General features: G+C 33.0%; 1 protein-coding gene across 1 annotated transcript; it reads right to left on the minus strand.

Moving 5' to 3' along the window:
• Window positions 1–1,761: 1,761 nt before the first annotated feature.
• LOC143073135 (uncharacterized) lies at window positions 1,762–7,301 on the minus strand. Its single transcript, XM_076248467.1, has 2 exons — window positions 7,144–7,301; window positions 1,762–5,133 (listed from the first exon to the last, which is right to left on the minus strand). Exons 1-2 carry the CDS (start codon window positions 7,144–7,146, stop codon window positions 3,190–3,192), a joined length of 1,947 nt encoding a protein of 648 aa, XP_076104582.1. The 5' UTR covers window positions 7,147–7,301; the 3' UTR covers window positions 1,762–3,189.
• Window positions 7,302–15,788: the final 8,487 nt, after the last annotated feature.

Raw genomic sequence — 15,788 nt, forward strand, 5'->3', positions numbered from 1 at the left:
TCACCAAATTATTAAAATTCTAAAATTCTAAACATCGCATCTGTTTTTAAAACGCGTCTAAAAGGAAACGGAATAATTTTTATCAATGGATAGGTCCGTATTTGTTATTTGCGCATTTTAAGTTATTGCACGACTGCATGACACTCAACTTTGAGTGAAGTACAAATACGCAGCTACGTCCTGTCAGCATAGGGCGTGTAGAGAGAGTACCAAGCTCTATTCACTTTAAGAACCCTACAGTAACTCAATAATTAAAATTTAAAATTCTAAGCATCGCATGTGGCGTGTAGAGAGTACTAGGCTCTCTGCAGGATAGATTTTGCTATTTTGGAACAAACCAACGAGTTACTGATCATGAGGGGTTTTTGAAGTGAAGAGAGCTTGGCACTCTTTCTATGATGCCTCATTCTGACTAGACTTCGCTGCATACTTGTACATTACTCAAAGTTGATTGTCGTGCGTTAACTAAAAAATGCACAAATAACAAATATGAAACTATCCCTTAGTGACAAAAAAAAATCCCGTTTCCTTTTATTCGATTTTGAAAAACAGAGGCGGATTTCGGACCCCTCATGGAGCTAAAATCAGCTCGGATATCACCACGAGACGTTAGTCGAGTTCTTATATAGATCGAGGGATGATACCCGGGCTATATATAGAAAAGGACATATAATAATCTTTGAATCATAATTTTGTACTACCGACGAGCGAACGCACCCAGGCTGATAACCCCATAGTATCAGCCCGAACACGTGACACCACATTGTGCTGATATGAAATGTGAGTTTATGGTTAGTTTACTTCCGCTCGTTACACATATGCAGAACTATCATATTAATGCTAAGTATATTGATGCATACCATCTATATATACTATCATGCAGCTTGTCACAGGCACTCGTCTCAGAAAAAATTTCCTATATACCTTTATATAAAGGTATATAGGAACAAATATTTGTCAGACGAGTGCCTGTGAGCTTGTCCATGGTGTTGAGTGCAGTCATTGAGTAACACGTAAAATTTACCCCCAGCAGGATGTTTGATCTTAAATAGGCTAATTTTGAATAAAATTGAGAAATGAAATGGGGAATGTGCCAAAGACAAAACAACCCGACCAAAGAGCAGAAACTGTGACAGCCTCATGCCACCAATGGGTCTTCAACACAGCGAGAAAATCCCGCATCCGGAGGCGTATACATATACATTACTATAACTTTTGTTAAGCATCATAAAAGTTATACGCCTTTCAGGCTAGATGCATCTAGGATAATTTCAAGTTTGTCTAAGTTATTGATTTAAGAGGGATAATTTTTCCTTTATTTTGTTGATGAAAATTGCATCATTATTTTTCTACATTTCTTAATATCATCTGGCTGTATGTTTACTTTTTAATGCAAATACATTCACACCGAAAGACACATTCAATTCGACGTGAAAAACTTGGCGGTACATACAAGCTCCATTTGACTTGTTTATAATTGACGGTTAGGATTTTTACATGCACTGCATTAAAAATTATCCGACTTGTGGTAAAAACTGTATGACCTCAAATTAATTAAATATGGCAGACCAGCTGACCTCTTTTGCTGAAGCAAGTCTGTTGGAGGCTACGAAAATTTTAAGAAAAGGGGATTTAAATCAAATTTCATTGATCTTCTGATATTTCGAAACATTGAGGAGGACAGCGAACTCTCGGATGCAAAATCAAAAGAAATAATAGTTCAAGAATTCAAGAAAAGTTTTCAAGTTCAAGAATAATAAGTTTTCAAGTTCATGCATTTTAATTCTACAAATTTTACAGTAAACATGAGATAAGATATTTTATAACTATAAAATCTAAGCAATATAATTAATACTAAATAACACAAATAAACGATAACACATTGACAAACAAATCTAAGTTTGTTTGTTAGTTCTTTTTTTCTAATGCTCGGCAACATGTCTCTTCTCTGACTCAAATTATCTTTACATTGATCATATTTATAGGTAAAAATGTCAAAAATAGGCAATCACCATTGTATAACTGTTATAATCTCAATCTCAATCACTACAAAAACAAACAAACATGTCATAAAAGAAACACAAAAAGGCATTATATATAAGACAAAGCACATTTGCAAATATTAACAAGAATACAAAATTTTCAAAAACACAAAAAAGGGATAAAAAGGATTTCATGATTTATAATTGAGATCTGTTTCAATATTGTCCAGCATAAATTATTTATATTTAAAATCTACATCACAACTTTATTCAGAACAACTTTCTTCCTCCGTCATTCAGGCAGGACGGTTTTGACCATCCAACGTTTACATTTTGATTTAAAATTATGGTGATATAACGTTAGAGCTCGGAAAACAAAAAAATTATGTAATAATCTGGTTGCTTTCTCTCCGTGGTTATCTTTTGGTCAGAGTATTGTTTTCTCCAATTTAAGATGTTTAAAGAACATACATTGTACAATTTCAAACTATTTTAAAATAAAAAAAGAAATGTCAAATGGAACATTTTTTTTTTTAATTTCATTTGAAGCATGAGCCAATTCAAAGATCTCTGGTTATGCACAATTCCATTTTTTAAGGGGAGATACACTGTATGATTCTTTGATTCTGAAGGGATCTTTTTTTTTTATTTATCGAAACATAGTAAAGCCAACATAATTCGATCAAGAAAAAACACATTGACGTTTTCGCAAAAGATTCATAGTCGATGTCTTAAATTAAATGAAAATTATAACAAAAAAGATGGGTTTAATGACATAATGATGAAATAACAAACATTAAACAAAATATATATGAAAGACTTTGGTAAAAAACAATTTTACAAATTACAAATACAAAACGTATAAAGTTGAAAGACTCTTGGTAAAAACAATGGATAACAGAACATTTATGCATACACACACTTTAAGTTTATAATAGTAAATGTATGTGGATGAAAAGTAATAAAAAACAAACATAACAAGAGGAACAATAATACAAAGACCATTGTCAAAAGCAATAGATAACTCATTACTTTTGATAAAAAATAAAAATACACACTTCCTCGAAAGAAAAAAACATAATGAAGTCTATTGGTATGATTTACAGTCTATTGGTATGAGTTACAGTTTATTGGTATGATTTACAGTTTATTGGTATGATTTACAGTTTATTGGTATGATTTACAGTTTATTGGTATGATTTACAGTTTATTGGTATGATTTACAGTGCACCTCAAAAGAGGTCTGACGGCAAATGCACTTTGTAGCATTCCATTGCCACATTCGGTACTGTTTACGAGCATTCAACCACGGGTCACTGTCGTATTCTTCACTGATAGAATCAACATCCTTTGCGGCGACATAACTTTTCAAAACGCTCAGAAAATGCAGCCATTCGCTTTCTGATTCAAAGTATTGCTTCAGCAAAGGATTTCCAGCTTCATACAGGCGCATTGCTCTCCCGATCAACGGTTCATTTCCCTCATTCTTCATTTTTGTGACGTCATCAAGACGATTGACGAGCTCCTCAATTTTCTCCTTGTTGATATTTAGAAGTGCTGAAAATAGTTCTTGTCTGGAAGAATTTTTCTCCTCTGAGATTGACCCTTCGTAGAACATAGTATCAAGTCTAGCTAAAAGTTTAACTCCTTTTCCTCTGAAGGAGTTTGCTGCTTCATCTCGGCTTTCCATTATTCTTGGGATGTTTTCTTCCATATATGGACCATGCATTCCGGTTTCGCTATCCATGAACCTCAATACCTGTGCTCCACCAATTCCAATACCATCTACACCAGCATAAACAGCATGTTTAATCTCGTTGAATTTAAATCCTGCTGAGAAATATGTGACAAGTCCACGAAGATGTGCTTCGTGTACTATTGTTAGGGCCTCTTCAAATGTGAGCTGATACATAATACATTTAGAAGGGTAGGTATCGCTTGCTCCATCCCACGTGATCTTATCAAATCCACCGATGACGGTGATTTCTATGGCTCTTGTCCCGATTTCCATTCTTTGATTTAATTGAGCTGGATTTTCTCGTTCGTAGTCGTCTAAAATTACTTGATTGAGATTCCAGGCTGCAGACAAGCTTTGCCTTTTCTTTTTTATGACTTGACCACGGAGTGCCAACATATATCTTACTGCTTGTGACGTCGATAGACCTTCCATGGACACCTTGCACTCGGCTGCACCTTGGTTAAAAGCGGCAGTTGCAGAGGCTGCTGTTATATTCACAATTTTCAGAAAGTCTTCTTTGAAATCACCAGAATCTTTAACACATCTTCCAACAAAATATGTTGTTGGTGCGTTTGGCCCTACATGAAGGCGAACTCTGGCAAAGTCAATTATCGACGGGATGCGATAAGATTCGATTTTTTCTCTGGGTAAATGACGTGGTCGTTCCAAATGTTCAACGTGTACAATAGCACCTTTCATCCAGTCATTGAAACGTGTCGTACCAAGCACGTGGCCATCGCCTGGGTCTGTCAAAGACATATAGGTTTGGGTGTATGGTCGGAAGCCTGGAGTTCCAAGGCATCTAGCTGTTGCGTGTCTTCCCTGGTGACCATGTACAATGTTGTAATAAGCAATCTGAAAGGCCAGATACTCAAATAATGACGGTTGCCTTGACTCATTACGGAGTGCTTGTGATAGACCACAAACGGCGGGCAGGAAGTCTGATGATAATTTTTCGTTGTCCCAGTGGAGGTGTAGCTTGTTTGTTTCGTCATCAATAGTTGCTTCAAACAAGATGGTATCACCGGAATAATTAGGTATTATTCCTACGAAAAGTTCATTTTCAACTTGCCATTCCTTCACTGTATCTGAAGCTAACTCTACCGACATCTCCAGTTGATCAATAATATCCTTGACTCTTTTGCTTTCGATGATTTTGGAGCAAATGCCCTCAAAGCATTCTTTTCTTTCCTCTTTATCAGTAAAAATACCTTCAAGTCTGAGGCGGACGACATCACTTGCCGATTTCATATCTATGGCGCGTCTGGTCGGAAGTTCTTTGTTGGATTTGAATGGTTTATCCAAACTCTCGACTTTAACCTTGACATTGTACAGGTTTAGAAGAACATCTTGCAAGAGTGACAAAGAAACATGCCTCAATTTTCCTATTCCAACGGTACACGATTCTTTACTCTGTGAATAAAAAATAAAGCAAAGCTAAATATAGGCGAACAATCTCTTATACTACTTTAACTACTTTATTCTAAGTAAATATTTTGTTCATCTTGTACATGTAGCTTTCTTAGTTTTCATTTATATCAATTTTTAGTGGAATTTAAGTTAACATCAATATGGTTAAAAAAAGGCTGTTATAAAGTTTTAATCGATCGTCACTGACGAGTCATTTGTAGAAAAAAACTTGCGTACAGAATTATAAACCTTGTAATTATTATAAATATTTAAATCATATTAATTTGCGGTTAATTTATTACATGTACATATAAGGTGTTACTCAAATAAACGATAGAATGAGGCCTCGATCCGGAATTCGGTAAAAGTATTTACACTTCATCAAAGGTTGTGCAACCTTATAGTCTTATGTAGACGAAACGCGCGTCTGGCTTATTAAATTATAATCCTGGTACCTTTGATAACTATTATAAGCATCTTTTTTACATTATATGAATAACATATTTTTGCAATTTTATTTTGTCCACTAGAAAAAAGAGAAAAAAGAAAATATCTCCAAATTGGGTCCGGATTCAAATTATCAAAGATTTGATTAAATAAAATTGTGAGTGCCTTCTTTGTGCAATGTTTTGGTTCTAACATGGAATGTGTTTACAAATGAAATGTATCATCTTACTTTAAAAACAAGAATGTGTCCCAAGTACACGGATGCCCCACTCGCACTATCATTTTCTATGTTCAGTGGACCGTGAAATTGGGGTCAAAACTTTAATTTGGAATTAAAATTAGAAAGATCATATCATAGGGAACATGTGTACTAAGTTTCAAGTTGATTAGACTTCAACTTCTTCAAAAACTACCTTGACCAAAAACTTTAACCTGAAGCGAACGGACGAACGGAGGCACAGACAAGAAAACATAATGCCCCTCTACTATCGTAGGTGGGGCATAAAAACATGCTTACCTTGGTCGAAAATTTCTTTTTTAGTTTAATCTTAAATTGCATACATCGATTTTTGTTATTATAACTTGATTGGGGTTTATTTCTGTCATGGCAATAGACCTCCAGTTTCTTGAGACATCATTAATAATACATGAATAATACATGGGTCATTGCTCAAACGTTAATGAGACAGCAACCCGACCCAACGTAAAATGTTATCAACAGACAAATAACCTGTCAGACAAAACTAAACATATCTAACAAAATATTAAGGTAAAAAATTCGTTAACGAGCAGTATTTGTTAAAAAACATAGTAGTTAAGGATGTTCGCTTATTTGTTTATTTTAAAAGACTGAACATAATAATTTCAAAGTGGTATATAAAAAAAAAGAAAAAAAAGTAGCCGCAAAAAAATAACAGGTCAATGTTAAATTGGTTTCATGTATAGTAAATTTTGATTTTCTACAGGGTGTTTTTGTTCCGATTTTTTTTAGTTCAAATGTATAACATTAATTAAGGTACCTTGCGATATTTATTTTTATATTTTGTATCTATACATTTCTATGAACCGATAGGCGAGTCGCCGACCCTAAAAAAAGTCACTTTGATTTTCCCATTTTCACAGGATATGAATGTCTTGTTACTTCATAATTCGTTTCCTTTCGTTTTAAGATAAAATTAAGATTGTTTTATACACAAAAAGCGGAAAACACAACAAATAAATATGCATTCTATTAGACAATATCCTTTAAGATGAAATCCTTTAAATATCATGTCTTTAAAATAAAAAAAATTAGCAGACGCAAAAAATTGTGTTGATAGTTGATTTTTTTCTTCAAATTAGTTATTTACAATGATGAAAGTCTAGTGTTTTCTCTTTAAATTGAATGCATTTTAAAATAAATAAACATGTAGTTAAATTTGGAATAAAATATAAAAATAAAATACCAGCTTTAATGTTAAGTATTTAAGAGAAATAATAAAGATAATAGCTTATTACCCTCACGCTATTTCATCAAACTATATGCATTACCCAGGGTTAATTAAGTCAAAGAATGTTATAACTTACCATTGTCAGTTATAAGTATTAGATGCTTTGTATGCGGTGTTTTTAGTTAAACTTTCAGGAGAACCGTATTAGTTTAAATCTCTCAGGTGATGAGCATCAATAAGGTTTGACGGATTGACAGATTAAACACCTTTATATAGTAGACTGTGTCCGGATTGTATTTTTAAATTCTCAAGGTGTGCCGGATACTTCAATTTCTTGACTAGGTTCTATGAAAACAGCCCCACTTCCTGGATACATTCTGATTGGTCGAATTTTTTCTCTCTTATATTTTTAAGTACACAATATTCAATTATTTGAAAATATTATGAATGACCTTTACTTGGGTATACGTGACCTTAAACAATTTTAAAAGTGTTAGAGTACAGGAGAGCATTGAAAGTTAAACATAACTTTTGCAAGTTTAAACAAAATTAACGATGATTCTGATATAAGCGCAAAAATTTCCAACTATTGAAATATATTCTTAAATGAAATATAAGATATTGGTTTTAGCTTGAAACATCTCTTTAGAAATATTATAATAAGAGAGCAGTCTTCATGGTCTTAGACGACATACATGTTTTGTATATAAAATGGCGAACAGAACACGAAACTGTGTTATCAACAACTCTTAAGGGAGTGCATACCTTTTGAACCCTTATTGAAATCGAGAATCAAAAAGTATTATAAATAAATTAGATGGAGACTAAACAAAAAACCTCCATATAAAGATATTCACATGACAATACTCCGTAGGATGTCCGTTTGCATATTGTTGAATTTTGTCCTGCATATTAGGTGTATGAATTCAAACTTCTATTTTGAAATGCAGAACTGCCTAATATACTTCAATAGCCTCGTATTGAGAAATATTGTCACATAAGTATTTAGACTCACCCAGCTAGTGGCTCACCAAAAAGATTGTTATAGGTAAATATATTTTGTTTATGTCTTCTTCACCGATGCTTTTTTGTTTTTGTGATAAGAGTGTGCTGTTTACACAATGTTGAGGATATCAAGTGATAGCACAAAGTTGTACAATAGTTGAACATAATGGAGCAGAATAGCATCCCGGCCATTCATTTGCCGACATCAGCTTGGTTTTGAAATATGAATATTGTTGTTTTTTTTCGAATTTACCTTGGCCAGATTATGACTTTTATCGATCTTACTCCCTTCTATTAAAGATACATTCGACGATTATATCTTTACAATATGAACAACTAATGATATGTTCATGCATATTATTCGGGTTTCAACTTTAATAGCACTTCTCAATTTTACGGAGATTATTTTACCCTGCACCTACAGTCAAAGTAAAGTGATTTTGACTGCCTTGCATAGTTTACTTGTTAAAGTTTTTAAATATCATTTAGATATCAACAGACGAGACATATTTATCAACAGGTAATCATCTTATATAGCATTTTTTTATGAATATAATCGGCTATAAGTTTCTATATGTTAGTCCAAGTTAGTTATACGTAAAATTGAGAATGGAAATGGGGAATGTGCCAAAGAGACAACAACCCGACCATAGAAAAAAAAAAAACAACAGCAGAAGGTCACCAACAGGTCTTCAATGTAGCGAGAAATTCCCGCACCCGGAGGCGTCCTTCAACTGGCCCCTAAACAAATATATACTAGTTCAGTGATAATGAACGCCATACTTAATTTCCAAATTGTACACAAGAAACTAAAATTAAAATAATACAAGACTAACAAGTCCTTGTTTGTCTTTGATAGTTTGACAAATTTTGGTAAGTTAGTATAATACACAATAAGGTAACTGGGAATCAACGGATGACTGAACGCAAATATCGGCGACATTGGTACCCGAACTCGTATAATGAACTATAATGGGTAGATGTTATGTCACACTATATAGTTATGTCTTCAATCTTTGAAAATGAATTTGATAAAATCTGATATACGCCCTATACTGTGTTAATGTACCAGGAAGACTATTTACAACGAATACCTTAATGCAAACTTGATAATTATTTCAATCAATAAAATACAGACAAGACAAGACAAATACTTCATATAATTGCAGTTGGATCATTTTGTTAATTTATTTTTGGAGAAACTATTTGTCACGTTTATTCTACGAACTAAAACGCTAAAACGAAACAAGAAAAAATATACGTGTTTTCCACTTTCCGGTATTACTAATACATGTATATACGAAATTGAAAATAGAAATGCAAACACTGATGCATGTATTTCATCAGTCATAAAAATAGATACATTTTATCAAACGCCAACACAAAGATTTATAAAATTCATAAACCTTTAATGTCTCGGAATTTGAGATAAAAACTTCAATACGTTTCCAATTGCAAAAACGTACCAATTGACCTTATTTTCGTGGGAGATGTAGGTTTGGATTGAAAAAATGTTCCGTCCGGGCATGAAAAGACGACATTTGGAGTAAATTTTATTGACAACATAAATGTACCTATTGTCTTTCCCATACTGTGTCTGTTCCGTACCCACAACGATGACGAAGGTGGAAGCGAGATTTTTATAAGGGAGAACAATTTTGATAGCACTAAATAAAGTTTTAAAAACTACATACAACATTCATTTACAAAACAGCTGTTTTTAAAAGATATAAAAAAAATTAATCAAAGTGATCGATCGGTAGACTTAAGTAGATAAACAATCAAATGAATTACAAAATAAAGAACAGTGATTAGAATGATTAAAGTACATTTAGACTAAAAACATGAATACACGTTATATATAGTAGGATTATAAAGCGCGTGGCTATTTGAGGTCACCAGAGAAGTTTAATTCCACGAAATCAGAAAAATGGTAGAATAACTTGCACCTGCAATACCCTTAAGAAGTCATCCAGATTTTAATTTTAGTGTTTCATTATCATTCAATCAAAACCCCAAAAGACGTTTTAAAACTTCTACACAGTTAAACCCTTTACATGCATCATGCATGGTGTATGACTTCTTTTAATTTTCATTGCATTGGTGGTTTTTTAGTATTTAAAAGCGCCGAAAACTAAAATCTCGTCTGCACGCTACCGTGACGACATAAACAATTAGTATGCACATTATCTTTGTTTTAAGTCCAAGTTATTGCAAAGTACCACACAGTGCCCACACATAAAGTGCCCATAAAGGTGCAGACAATAATCTTCTCAAAACTGTTCCAGATTTGTGTATGTATAGCATTGTGTAAATCACTTTGCAACCCAACATGTACCTTAAGATCTGTGAAAAAGACAACAGTCTAGAAGTTAACAACAATGTTTTCCAATTTGAAATTTTAACCAAAAGTGAAACGGAACCCTTCAGCACTTCTGCAAAAGTTTTCCTACAATCTGCATTAATAAAATGTTTCTCAAGCAACATGTCAACAAAAACTGATTCCACATTACTATTTTAGACACATGTCTATCTGGTAGTGGTTAAAGCGCGTTGCGAGTTGTTTTGTGACTAAAGCCTTTCCTAATATGTGATTGCAATTGCGTATTGATGTATTGATTGGAAAGGGCCTAATTTGAAAAAAATGCACATTAGATGCCTTTGACCATTACACTGAGTATTTCTAATAGTCAGTAGTTGCACTTGTCGGGTCAACGTAAATCAAGAATTATGTTGTAACTGATTAAATCGAACAATTTTCTTTTAAGTGCATATCTATTGTTATAGACATAACTACTACTTTGTCCATAAATAATGTTACATAGATGTTAAATTTATTCAATTACTTCAGATTACTGGCAGTGAATTTAAAGCTATGATTGGATAACCGAAAAATATAGAATACCAATTTAATTCCCCTGATTTTCTTTAAAGCTATGTGTTTTTAAAGTACATACAAGTACCCCTTGTTATATATGTACACAGTTTAACACCTATGCCTAACAAGGAAGAGTTTGCTTTACGTCGACAAAATGTATATATTATACTTTGTACGATATTGATATGTGTCCAAATATCCTGATTATTTTTTTTCTTAACGTATATGTTTACACAAACTTTACGTGATTAGATCCAATTACAATTGTATTTTATACAAAACTAAAAAGTAACTCTTAAAAAGTATTTTGTACGTGCGCATGAAATAGTAGTTTAAGTACGAAATGGTTTGAAAAAACAAAGGGCCCGTAGTTCTTCAGATTTGTTTTGTGGAACTTTGTTTTACTACACTCTGAAAGTCATGTAGGTTGTTAACAAGTACAGCAATAATTTGCAATCTTTTGCGTTATTGATTGCCGATATGGAAATAAAAAATGTGTGGTATGATTGGCAATGAGACAACTCTCCACTGGACCACAAGAGAAGAAAATGACGAATAAGATTAAGGATTTTCTTTTTACAATAAAGTCCATAGTCCATTTACACGTGTTTTTATAGTAAAATTTAGTCATTCAAGTATTTATAAAATATTTTCAACTCTTTTTTTAAATTTGATGTACATGCATCATATGACTTTACTATATAACCTCGTATCGTTTTTGTTGTTATTACATGTCGTATAAACAAATCATCGAAATATTTGCATGTATGATAAGACCAATGTATAAAAAAGATAGCATCCTTTTGTGGTTTATTTTGTTTGATAATTTTTGACCACAGTTAAACAGACCTTAATTAGGACAGATAACGCAATGTTTTCCAGAAAATAATCGAACCTATTTTTAGTTTTACTTAGTGGAATTTCAGAAACCCCGGACTAACTGATTAACATGAATTTCTGTCAAGACGATGTTTATCAGGTCGGGACCACTACCTTATATGGAAATGCATAAATTAGCATACTTATGTTCTCGCACATGTAATTGTTTATTTACATGTGACGCAATTTATTTTTACCTAGGTTTTTGACCAATCCACTGAATGAGTCACAATGCATGATGGACTACAGCGTGTTTACAATCAACCAAGAGCACGTGTTATTTACTGAAATACAACACATTTTTTCGTGCAATGCGGGATTCACAATTTCGCTTAGTTTTTCATTTTGTGTATCCTCATTTATAGTTCGTGATATAAAGTATTACTTCCATGCTCAGATTAACGAAGGGTTGTTTCTATGCAAAGAAAAAAGGGTTTGATTTACCCGATATATAGCCATTACATGTTTGATGATGTCACAGAGATTTCATGTATTTGTCCGCCAGACAGCAACGAAACAACAGCGAAAAAACACAATTACCCATAAGACAAACTTACTTGTGTAAAGTAAGCCGTCGGTAACAGCCGTTGCTGATATTCAAGAGTACAGCAATTTTCGTATAGGTAATTAAAGGCAAATGTGTGATCCTTAATTTTGTGTTCGTAAAAAAGGCGAAGAAATATTTACATACATGGCAGTGTTAACAAAATCTATAAATATTTATTTTTGTCACATTTCAGTATATTGGACTTCCAAACTGTTCCCTTTGTTTTGAAGGTAGTGAAGTCAGCAACTGTAGTTTCAGTTTGTTCGTTTTTTTTAACGGACTCGGACATTTGCCAAACTGAATAAAATCATTACATTTGATTTCTTATACCTGCAATGTAAAACTTTGGTTGGCTTGCTTGCTTTGTTTGTATAGTTGTTTATACAAGATTTGAAAATAAGATTGACATCTTTAAACAATATATATATATATATATATATATATATATATATATATATATATATATAGGCATAGTTTAACTTGTATATTTTATATTTTGTACAATATACAAACAACGCAAGCAAGCTAATCAAAGTTTTGCTCTACATGCAATCGGAAATAAGCTGTAATGATGTTATCCATATGTATGAGCGGCAAGGTGGAAAATTTGATATGTTTTGTGAAAATTGCAACGTTGGATCTATAATAAAAAAGAAGATGTGGTATGATTGCCAATGAGACAGCTGTCCACAAGAGACCAAAATGACACAGAAATTAACAGTTATAGATCACCGTACGGTCTTCAACAATGAGCAAAGCCCATACCGCATAGTCAGCTATAAAAGGCCCCGATATGATAATGTAAAACAATTCAAACGAGAAAACTAACGGCACATAAAAAAATGAACGAAAACAAATATGTAACACATAAACAAACGACAACCACTGAAATACAGGCTCCTATACAATATATATATTTTTTGATGGGATAGATTTCTTCTCCTTTTATATATTTAATTCGGCCGTTTATTTTGTTTTTGTTTTTGTTTTTTTTTATGGGGGGGGGGGGGGTTGGATTGTTTTACACAAGTAATTTTTGGGTCATTTATGGCTTACTTTTCAGCATTGAATCTATGACTGCTTACTATATACTAAATTATGTCTTTGTTGGAAAGATGTCTCATTTGGCAGTCATACCTCATCTTCTTATTTCTGTATACAAAGCACGTTTTAGAAGAAGAAAAAAAATAGGTAATATGGCACCCACTATGATCCAGAGACTTTTAATATTGGAGATATTTTACATATGTCAACAGGACAGCAGCCGAACGATAAAAAACCTCTGAGGTATATTTTGTTTTTTTTGACGATCAGTGCATTTGGATGGGGACATGTGGTTGGAAACCCCCCCCCCCCCTTTTTGTCCAGGGTTAGTACCCCCTTTTAAAATGGCTGGATCCGCCCCTCCCGCTTTCATAACACTTATTTTTAGCATACTGAATATTATGATGTTCTTACTTTTAGTTCAGGTCCTGATAAAAAAAATTACACATTCAGTACAGAAAGAAGTGTTTCAATAAAAGTTTTCGTGTTTGTCTAGGCAGAAATGATTTTGGAATGACATTATATCGGTTTAAAAGAGCTCAAATGATTTCTTACTGGACAGTGGTCACTTCATTGGATATTTCACTGTTTCATGTCGTGAAATTAAAGCAGTTTCAATTCATAACAATTGCACAAAACCGGTTCAACTACTTTTGCAAGGCAAAAAAAGAAAGTCGAATCGTGAAGCCAGTAAACAATATTTTTTTAATCTGAGCATGCAAATTGAAGATTACGTTATATATTTTACATTAAATATATTTGCAGAATAAAAACATTGGTAATGAGAATCCCAGACAATATATTAGTTCACTGTTTTCCCACTAATTCCACGTGTTTTAAGTAGTAGTTTACTCGTAATAGCCCACAATGCATTGTAGTTCATTGAGTCGATTGGTCAGTTTTTCAAGGCCATATTGGCCTTGTGTTTTGGAAATTACTATGCAAATAGAATCATATTCAAAACAGTGTAGCTGTGGCCATTGATTGAAAACCTTAAAGTATCCCATTGACTGGGGCAGATTAGGTGAACGTGTGTCTGCAACGACAACTGCTCACTACTTACTTATTACACAATTTAAAACTGTGGGGTCACCAAAGGTTCTTAACGCCTTTAATATTAAAATAGTTCGAAAAATTAATCAGGAATAACTATTATTGATATAAATCAAAACATCGTGTTATTCCTGATTAGTTTTTCTAATTTCTTTATTTATGTGTTGAGAACCTTTTGTGACCCCACAGTTTAAGTGCCTTTAACAAGTAAATAGTGAGCATCGGTTGTTACAGACAAACGTTCACATAATCTGTACAGTCAATAGGATAATTTAAGGTTGTCAATCAATGGCCACAGCTACACTGTTTTGAATATGATTCTATATTCTGACGTCAGAAAATCTAAAGTTCTCGACCTGTTTATAATGAGTTAACATTGGTTACATTCAATGGTTGTCCTAATAGTCATTATACATGTACATATCAAAGTGTATGGCCAAACTTAACAAAGTTGAGACTGTTCCACATAAACTCCACTAAGAAAACACTTACCGTTACTTTGATGATATTTTTTGTTAAAATAATCAAGAACGTTCTTATTATACTGCGGTTTACCAAAGGGAACTGACTTTACATATTATAAAACAGCAATATATATCCATTTCTAGACTTCGATTTTTCAATTTAACACGGGAAACTCTTTACAAGAAATGACGACATAAAAGAAGATATTTCGTTATTTTCCTTTGGTGTTCATTTTTGCATCTTCCTGCCGCGATTGGTCACATTTCGCCAACCCGTTCGATATGCCTGTGTCTGTAACGATGTTTCAGATTTCAATGAACTTATGAGTATAACTGGTAAATTTTTAAGTCAGAGATTTCGTTACCACAAATAAATTTTGATACTTTCATAAAAACAAAAATTTGGTTTGGAAGTTTGGTAGCACACAATGTACATATATAGACGCATTATCACAAACGGTATGTCAGAACCTAATTTTTACGGCATATACTGTCTATAGAGCCCGTAAATTTAGATAATATCCATGGAAACGTATTCATTATTTGAAAGTTGATCAATTTACAACAGTGGTCAAATCTTTGTTTACCGTCTTCATCGGTTCCACATAGATTTGTTTTTGTAAGTAAACTTGACACATGTCGGGTTTTGTCTGAAAATGGACCAATTTAAACATATACATTGTACCTTAATAGAGTTGCTATTTACTTATAAATATACAATGATAGCCATACATTCAGTCAATACTTTTAAGATTGCACAAGAGGCCACGCTTTTATCAGACTATTCACGTCGTGTTTTAAAACCCTTAATCCATTAGATGTTAATAGTTTTTTTACAGTTTGTTCGAATGGTGTGCATTCACATGTCTGTCTCAGCATAGATGACTGTTGAATGCTCACAAACATATTCA

This window comes from Mytilus galloprovincialis, chromosome 4, assembly GCF_965363235.1.
Source record: "Mytilus galloprovincialis chromosome 4, xbMytGall1.hap1.1, whole genome shotgun sequence".
Classification (NCBI taxonomy): domain Eukaryota; kingdom Metazoa; phylum Mollusca; class Bivalvia; order Mytilida; family Mytilidae; genus Mytilus; species Mytilus galloprovincialis.